The following is a 10197-nucleotide window of genomic DNA, read 5'->3' as shown; positions in this document are numbered from 1 at the left end:
GATGGGTGATCCCCTGAGAAGTCCCAGTGCTTCACCCCTATGAGCATCACCTAGATCTATTAAGTGATAAGTGTTCTATTTAATCTAATGAGATATTGATTCATGTTGAATCACTACTCATGAAACATGGGTCAATATGTTTGACTCAAAAATCACACAGTCAAATCCTTATAGCAATCTCACAAAGATGCGGAGAGCAATAACATCATGGAATCACAGTCTTGTCACATTCTGAAAGAATTGCACCATGAAATGGTTTGTATGATAGATACAATATATTGGAAGGTTTCTACCTCAAAAAAATATAATTCATAATAGAAGTTTAAATCACATGCTAAATGGTTATCATAGCTAGAGGACTTAATAGAAATTTATATATTTATATACAAGTTATGTATAGTATTTTTTTTATCTCATGAAATCATGTACATCAAAATAATTTGGTATATCATTTGGTATGAACTCCCTAAAAAAAAATTGTGACAACTAATTGTTATTATATGAAATGTGGTGATAAACCATGACTAGGTTATCAAAAAAAGCGTTCCTTAATACTTAGTATTTAACTTGTTGAGACCAATGAATAATTAATATCTTGTTAGAATAAGGAAATTTTAACTTTGAAGTCCTATTTCATTAATGTACCTTCACTCTTCTCGCAAACAATTTCCAAGGGCATGAGATAAACACATTGAATATGTGTCTTAAATGTCAAACCATAATTGCATATTTATGATGTGAACATGTTTCAATAATAGAGATGTGTAAAAATATGAAAAGATGACTCCTAGGAAATCACTTTAGCAAATGTGAAATTTCCTTATTTGAGAATTTAATCTTTTAGGGAATAAGGTTAACTATTAATTTATTTAAATAGGCATGGGGGGTTATAGAGAATCAAATAAATAAATGGCATGAGTGGATGTCTATTAGGTGATCATGTTGAATCAATTCTGAATATTTTGTGTTATTATTATGGTTTCTAGAAATCTATTATCCTATGAATCCACTTTTGTAAATTTTTTATTCTCTTATTACAACATACAAAAAATGTTTCTCTATAACAAAATTCTATGAATTATATATTTCAAATGGTGGTGTTTATTTAGTTCTAGAAAGTATCCTAGTGAACTACTCAGTTGTACATTAGTGAAACATTTTAATATTAATTTTTTTGTTCCAAATATAGGTTAGTAAATTATTATTGTAACCTTTATTTCAAGATTTCGTATTAACGATTATACATTTGTTCAAAGGGGAGCATTTTTCTCTTTTAGTGTTGAAGACTATTTCTTGTACAATGACCTTTTATTAGTTGTGGTATTTTATAAAATTATAAAATGTACTATCTTAAAAATTATAAACTCATGTTGCAAGACCTTTTAACCCTCCTTAGTGTGGTTTAGTATGGTAGAACCTCCTTTTGCATTTAATTAGTTAAATCTATGTCAATTTTTTCTACTAATCTTTCTCAAAACTCTAAGTTGACACCAATTTCAATGCCCCAATCAAATAAAAAATTATTCAAATTCCTTTTTTCTATTTTTTATGCATATATTATCTTTTTTTCTTGACCCACAATGCTTCTTAGACCCAATGCCCATTTCTATGACCTTGTACCTCCTAGTTAGGGATGAGATCATCCCCTACTTAGGATAAGGGGTGAGATCATCCCTTACCTGGGGAGTAAGGGATAAACTCATCCCTTAACTAGGTATTTCCCTAAAGAAATCATGTGCCCAACATTACATAATAGTATTTCTTTCCTTGTGCAGTTTCCCCTTTTGTATTTCTAAGTTCAAAATCTTTATAAAAAGGGGCTTACTAACTTGATTTGGATGTCCATTATATATGAAAGATATCCATCCACTACAAGGATAAGAAACCTAAGCTCAATCTCTCTAGGTGCATTTAATGATTTCTCAAGCAAGCAAGGAAGGAATTCTTATTCATTCATCCAAGCATTCAAGATCTCTATTCACCATGGATTCCTTCTCTTAAAAATAGCTTATTTTTAGGTAGAGGAGTTTGACCATCAAAGAGGATATTTATCTTCATGCATTCAAGCTCTTCAATCCATCGTTAATGTATATTTTAAGCATCTATATGTACATTAGGTTTTGTCTTACTTGATTTCTTTTTAATTTTGTGTTGATTCATGATTATTACATTAACATAATTAATCACACATCAAACATAGTTATATAAACATTATCATGGTATTCTTCACTACTATGTTTACTTCTACTACATGGTAAAATTATTTTATTGATATTTATTCAAATTTAGGGTTGATTCCTCAACTTGGACTCGATTGAGGAAAGACCCTTCTGCCTAACAAAAAATCCATCTCCATTGTGTAAAACTACAAGTTTACAAGTTCACAAATTAGAGTTGTAAATCTAGGGTTCTACCTTGTAACCAAGTTTTTGGGTTTCAAATTTTTGTGCACAACAGGTCAAGGTGAGCCTCATCCTGTAACCAAGTAATCAATAATCTTAAATCATCCTTTACAAGGAATGTTTCCCTATCTCAAGGCCTCCCAATTTTTTGAGTTTGTAGATCCATGCCTATACAACATAGATCTCTAATAGTTTCTATTTTAGAATCAGTTTCATAGCTTGTTTGCAGGTTTTTATTTTGGTGAGGATATTGTCCCCCTTTATTATTTTATACTTTTTTCTCTCATTAATTATATTTCATAATGGTTCCTTCTCTTTGGGAAATGAGGAACATAACCTAACTCATTTCTTGCATTCAAGAGAGATCACACATTGATACTTACCATTTGTATCAATTGGGTTTCCCTTATGGAGGGATCTTGGTATTTCTCTTCCATTTGTAATAGTGACCCATTTTCATCATTAAAATTTTTGTTAACCTATCTCGCTCTTTATAAATTTTTGATATTAGTGTTACATCTTATTTGCATAATTGTGTGTTTTCACCTTCTTGATTTTATCCTATTTGAGAATATACATTTTTAGTCTTAGTTTGGTATTTATCAACATTGAGCTCCCTTAAATGGCTTGGTATCTAATCATCTCTATGGTCACCTTTATTCTTTCTTTTAATTATCATACTAATGAGGTATATGAGAGTTTCTTTAATTTAATGGTTTTCATGTCCTTAGATGATTATCTTGCATACGGTATAATGAGATTAACTAATACAATATTTCAAAATAAGGTATACTTTAAGCATATTATTAAAATTTCACATGGTTTTCATATTCATATTTTACATTGAATATAAGTGATATTGTTAATGACCCCAATGTTAATCATCCTAATCCTATACCAAATGCTCAAGATCAACCCTTTTATAATCCTCAAACCTTTTAATTCAAAGCATGGTTCATCACCAAGATGTTATACATTTCATAGATGAACCTTCTCCTCCAACACTCACAATGGATGAGTGTATACCTCTCCAAGATAATATTTTCCCAACTAACACTACATTTCATAATTCATTCCAAGATCAATCTATATTTCCATTTACTTTTATAATTACTTAAACTACGAGTTATAACATGACTACCCAACAAGGTTACAAAGGTTTGGGACTTGGTGTTAATGAATATGGAATTAAGGTTCTTGTTGTTACTTCTCAAAAAATAGATAAACATGGTTTTTTTTTTTTGAGTTTTCCTTTATAGTTTCTCTTACATCTACTTCACCATGACCTCCTCTATATCTTCTTTTACTAACCCCATGTATATCCCCTATTGATTCTTGTCAAGCTTTAGCAAAGAGATTATATCACCATCTTATAATCAAACCTAAAATAAAATTTCAAACCTTTGTAACATATTATATTAATATATTGTTATGTCCTTTCCATTATAATGATAGATATCTACTTCAAGTGATTGTGATGGTTTTCTCTTATACATTCATGATAATGTTGAACAAGATAAACTTTCTTATACAAAGGAAATTTTATTTCTCCTTCATAAATATGATTAGCATTAATAACCCATTTTTTTCTCTATGTTATGCCACATAATGATTTTGAGAGAAGCCCAATAGGCCCTTATTGTTTCTCTTAATTAGGAGGCAAGGTTCACTATATGCATTTATTTTCATGGGGATCTATTTTCTCTGTTTATTTGACTATTTCTTTATATTCTAGTATCATTTCTAGTGTAAATTACTTTTTTTTCATTGGGAAATTTTTATTTATATCTAGAAAAAAATATTAGGGAACTTAATATGTTATCCCTCCTTTTCTTCTCCTTTTGCACATTCATTGTCCCTTTCTGGATTTTCATCCTTTACTTGATGTATTGTCTTTTTCTTGCATAGATTTTTTGTGTTACATTTATATGTGAAATTTTATCATTGCATAATAAAATGCATTATGTTATAAAAGATCTCTTGATTCTTCCTTTCCTCTCTTTAGGATCCATTATCTCTATATCACTTTGCAGGTTTAGGATCTTTCTCTTTGGTGATAATGATATCCCCTTCTTGTGAATTTATTCTTACCTTAGGAGGTGTATCTATTATAAATGGAATGAAGTTCCTTTAGATGGTATAATGTATCATCCTTCCTTGCGGTCCTTCATTTCTCTATAGTTTTCATTTTTAAAAGATATATTCATAATTTTGACATGTCAAACTTTACTTTATGCAAGATGTAGATTTATCTTCTTCAAAAAACAAAAAATTGTGCCTTGAATTCATTTATTTTTCACTTAGTAATAATCTATATTATAATTTCAATTCATATGTGATAGTTTTGCTATCATATATGTTACATCTTATGTTGTTTGGAATTGTATATTCTATGAGGTATCTTGCCTTCACACTTGGGGGAAAGGTTATTTGTACATTATTTATCTATTTTTTTGTACCTTCCTTTGAACAATAGTGGTTTTTTATCATGTGACATCATTTTCCTATGAGGAATTGGTGTCTTATTGATGTCCATGATCAATACCTCTTCTTTACTTGCACAAATATGTTCATAATAAATATTTTCCCTTACTTTGTGACTCAAATTGTCTCATCCATTATCAACAATCCTTATCTCACCCAAAAATAGGGACTAATGGGCATACTCTTGTCCTGCTCCATTTTATCTTGAGTTTTTTAATCTTTGTTCAAACAATCCTCTTAAAGGTGGATGTATTGTAAACATGATTTCTTCCTTTCAAGGTCTCTTCTCTTAAGAAAAATATCCTTTAATGATTATCTATTATCATATCTTATAAGATTACATGCTCTTAGCTATGGTTGTGGCATACATTTTGTTTAAGGGTATCTCCTTGTTGAAGGAAGTAGGTATCCTTGATTCTCTTCTTTATGATTTCTATGTTTATATAGCCATTCTATGTAGGGAACATACATATAGCCTCCCTTGTAGAATACTTATGCAATTTTATTATTATTTTAGTCCTAGAAAATCTCTAATGGGTATAAGTGGCCCATGTCTATCTATCTATCTATCTATCTATCTACACACGTGCACGCGCGTATATTTATAGATAAAAAAACATTTTTCAATCCATAAATAGCACAAATATAGGCAATCATTATGGTGACAAATAGATCAATCCACGGAGCACACACAATAAGATGTCTTCTTAAATAAATAAGCCCAATCCATTCATCAGGAGCACATATATATGTACATGCATGAAAATCCATGAGAAGGAACAATTTTTGTAAGGACAAACTGTCAAGAAAACAAACTTGCTAGACTATTCAATCCTACAATTTTAGGATTGACTACTAAGCACACAAACCTACTAGACTATTCAATCTTATTTTTGGTGGTTCACAATAATACAGACAAATTGTATTGGGTAAGAAAATCATGTTCCTTCTTCTGTGGTTCATAGTAAGACATATAAATATTACTAAATGAGGTAGTCACATCCCTCTATTTTTTCTCTCACAATAGTAGATTAAATCATGAATTGTGTATCATCTTTGGTGATGCTACTAGTTTACCTATGTGGTCATCTATGCTTTTGGAATGGCTTTCTAGAAATGATATTAGTGGAGGAGACATTTTTTTTATTGAGGTCTATTTTACCCCTTTTTGTTTGTCTTGTATTTTTATCTTTTCCTTTTGCTTCAATTGTGTTCCCTTGTGCATGAGTGTGGATCTAATCCTTATTTTAGGGGCTAATATCACTAGTCTTGGTGATTTCCCATCTCTCTAAAATTGGCCTCATTCATCATGTATCTCTTCTTCTTTCACTTCACTTACCATGAGTATGACTTGCCTCATAATCCCACTAAAGTGGGGGCTAAATGAAACATCTTAAAAAGTTTACACTTTTTTTTAAAAAATGTTTACCTCTCCTTAGTGCAGTTTCACACATTCTAGGACCCCCTTTTCCATTCAATTACTAAAATCTAATTCCTTTCATCTTCCAAACATGCTCAAAACTCTATGTTGGCACCAATTTCTAAGCATGGATTTCTAATTATTCCCCCAACCACATAAATAATGCTTTATATGTATTTTCTTCAAAAAATAAGTTTTGAAAGTAAAAGCCAGTAGGCTTATTATCAATATTGTTCACATGTCATATGGAAAAAAGTGATAAGCCCAAAAAAAATTCCAAAGACTTTTAGATAAAGAAGTTTGACATCACACACTAACATTATCTACTTAGTTAAGATTACAAAAATGGATATTTAGATGCTTGATGAAAATAGTCACATCTTCAAATAAGGTCTTATTTTGAAAAGGGTAAATTTATTATTTGAAGGTGTTGATACTATTACTACTAATGAATCTATCATTGTTAGGAGCCATGTGCTTAATCAAGGTAAAATAGTTTCTTATAATGTAGGCACCCTCAACTAAGACCTAGAGCCAATCTAGAGTTGTGGATGACAAGTTTGAAATCATCCATGCAGTAATGATATTTATGGACAAGCAATAGATAAAAATCTAGAGGCTTCCAAAATCATCAAAAAAATTTAGTAGGTTAACATAGGTCCTGACCTTGTTTTCTTTAGCATTGGTTTGTCTCTCATTTCACTGATGGTTCACTATTAGGTATAGTTTTCTTCTTCTTTCTTGTTGGTGAGCTTTTTTTGTAAAGGGGTTTTGGGCTTCCTTCAAAATATATTTTACCTTAGTTATTTACAATACTCACTTAATTTCAATAATATTTAGACACAGTGTTAAAATAGACATTTATTTTTTCAAATAAAAAATATAACTTTATTTAGTATGATTTTCTCACAAGAAACTAGCTAGATCATTAAAAAAATCACTTAAATAGCTTACCTTTTAATCAAAGATATTGTTCTTTTTATATAAGCTTGATAACTTTAAAAATAATATTAATTATGATTTATGCATGATATTATATAGAGTACACCTTACTTATGTATCAATGGCTATACTATACAAATGTAAACTAAAAAGAAATTCTTCTTGATAACAAGAAGCATCATAAATTTGCATAGTCAAAGTAATTCATGTAAAATATGGAATCGTAATAAGATAAACGAAACAAAATGAAACTCAAATACAATGAAAATATTTTCTATTACATAGAACACAACTAATATTCAAAATCATAATAAAAATCTTGGTCAACCACTAACCAAATATAAATTAATGCATCAACACAATTTCACACATTATATGAATGAAAAGATAATCATGAGTCCCTTATACAAAGAAGAAAAGAGAAAATTATAAAATGTACATGTACATATGATTGCATGCATGTATGTACACATAGATATATACCGAAGTACGCATCAATGTATATACATACATGCATATATGTATAAATATGTGTGTATAAGCATGTATGTATATATGCGGATACATCCACACATAGATGCCTATTTCTCTTCTTCAAACAAATTTATCTATTAATTTTTAAATTCTTATATTATATATGTGGATAAATGTACACACTTACATCATTTATCCTATAGCATAATAAATTGTTATTCAATTGAAATTATACATTCTCTTGTATCATATCAAAATATCTCCACTCACTACTTACCAGTTTGATAGATAATATAAGTGATGGCACCCTAATCTCCCCAAACCTTTACTATAACTCACATTTTAATTACCCACGTTCAACCACTCTATTCCTCCACTTATCCAAAGAATGGAGCTCTACCCTTTATAATAATAAAGGTAAAGTCCTATTGGAGCAAACACTTCTAATACGGAAATATAAAATAATGTGCTCAACAAATTATGAAAATAGCTATGGCGCATATTCCACATGAATCTAGAGGCGATGTGGAGGGCATTGTCAAACTTGTTGGCTTGATTTTCCATCGTGGCTTCTGTTTGGGAAAATAGCGATGCAGAAACGACAGGAATTTAAATTAATTAACTCCTAAAAAGACAACCTACTCCACTTGTAAATAATGGGGCTTGATAAAATCCTAAATAATAGTATGGTGTATTCGGGCATGGTTTTGGCGCCTTAGGAGTATTAAAGCTTGTGGGACCCTAAATTCGGTAATCTTGATCAAAGCTTTAGTGAAAGGAAGCTTGCAGAGTCATATGAGCCTACAACTATATATATTTCCCTTTCAGCTTACAATATCACCAAGGCAAGGAAACCCAATGCCCATCAGCTTTAACAAGATGGATCAGAAGCAATTGTGTCTTGCAGTTGGAATATTGGGTCTCTTCTTTTCTTTCTAATTTGTGCATAAAATTATGTCTACTTTTGTTCATTTGCTGTGTTCTTGTTGTTTTGTTGTGTATGGATGACTAGCTAACGATTAATGTTTTATACCATCACCACAGGAAACTGTACTTCACTTCTTATGTATATGTCACCCGTGTAAGTATCTCTAATTACTAGATCTTACACTAAGATAATTTCAATACATAGGGTGATTATATCTAGTCTTTTAATCTGGGGCAGGATCACATTCTTGAAGGTGATAGGAGAGAAATCAGTGGGGCAGTACTCTTGCACGCCATATGTGATTGCTCTCTTCAACTGTTTTACTTATACTTGGTATGGAATGCCTGTTGTAAGTAAAGGGTGGGAAAACATTCTGGTTTCCACTGTCAATGGCGCTGGTATTATTCCCGAATGCTTTGTCATTTGCACATACTTAGCTTTTGCTCCTCCCCAGGCCAAGGTATGCACTATTTGTCCTTTAAAAATCTATTTTACTTCTCCAATATTGAAATATATGTTTGCTTATCTGGCAGCTAAGAGTAGTGAGGATGGTTGTAATTGTGGTGGTGTTGTTCACGACTATTGCAATGGTGTCTACTTTTGGTCTTCATGAACATAAATCTCGCAAGTTCTTGGTAGGCATTGTGGGAATCATAACATCCATTGCACTCTACGCTTCTCCACTTTTCATTATGGTAAGTAAAACATTGTCTACATTTCTAGTTGGATATTACCATCATCTCCAGGCCAACATATGTTTGTTTTTATATATTGCAGAAGGTGGTGATTAGAACAAAAAGTGTGGAGTTCATGCCATTCTATTTGTCACTCTTTGGCTTTCTCAGCAGCACCTTTTGGATGACCTACGGGGTCTTAAGAAAAGACGTCTTAATTGCTGTAATATTACATTCATATCTATTACTAATTTATCTTTCAAAGAGATAGCTCACATATCAAGAGTTTGGAAAAATAAGTCAATTTTGATTATTTAACAACTTTAGTCTAGAAATAAAACCTATTAGTATATGATATTTAAATTATCTTAATTTTTTTTTCCTTATTGTTATTAAATGTAAATCTATTAGTATTTTTTTTTTCCTTATTGTTATTAAATGTAAATCATTTTGATTGCAGACTCCTAATGTGATTGGTTGTCTTTTGGGAATCGCTCAACTGGCATTGTATAGCACCTATAGAAACAAGAAAAAGATGGATGGTGTAGAGGCAGGAATAAAAAATGTAGAATCAATGGTGAATGGAGAGAAGAAAAAGGTAGCAGTGGACATGGAGGTGGATGGAGAACCATGATAAAGAGCAACCAATTTAAATATCAGATGATTTTGACAAAGAGCATTATCTATCTATCTATCTACTTTCTGCCATCCTATATAATTTTAGAACCTCACCTTTTATTTAGTTGAGTGCTGTTTAGAATCCATATTGTTATTCGGTTTATAGCCAGCTTACTGGTTTTTAATTTATTCGACTCTCTTCTAGCAATTTCTTAATTGGTATTGTCATTAGATATATAAGTGAGCTTCCATTAG

General features: G+C 30.8%; 1 protein-coding gene across 1 annotated transcript; it reads left to right on the top strand.

The window, feature by feature from the left end:
* Positions 1-8534: 8534 nt before the first annotated feature.
* LOC149548306 (bidirectional sugar transporter SWEET3b-like) lies at positions 8535-9958 on the top strand. The gene is made up of 6 exons (XM_089794243.1): positions 8535-8641; positions 8767-8803; positions 8888-9110; positions 9184-9345; positions 9428-9547; positions 9785-9958. Exons 1-6 carry the CDS (start codon positions 8581-8583, stop codon positions 9956-9958), a joined length of 777 nt encoding a protein of 258 aa, XP_089650369.1. The 5' UTR covers positions 8535-8580.
* The last annotated feature ends 239 nt before the right edge of the window (positions 9959-10197 follow it).

Source organism: Cupressus sempervirens, chromosome 7 (assembly GCF_028749045.1).
Source record: "Cupressus sempervirens isolate cs-2001-9-10 chromosome 7, ASM2874904v1, whole genome shotgun sequence".
Lineage (NCBI taxonomy): Eukaryota > Viridiplantae > Streptophyta > Pinopsida > Cupressales > Cupressaceae > Cupressus > Cupressus sempervirens.
This window is presented reverse-complemented; position numbering and strand designations above follow the sequence as displayed.

Coding starts and splice junctions, on each gene's coding strand:
- LOC149548306 (XM_089794243.1), top strand. CDS start 8,581: ATGCCCATCAGCTTTAACAAGATGGATCAGAAGCAATTGTGTCTTGCA. Junction 8,642..8,766: donor TCTTGCAGTTGGAATATTGG/GTCTCTTCTTTT, acceptor CCATCACCACAG/GAAACTGTACTTCACTTCTT. Junction 9,111..9,183: donor TTGCTCCTCCCCAGGCCAAG/GTATGCACTATT, acceptor CTTATCTGGCAG/CTAAGAGTAGTGAGGATGGT.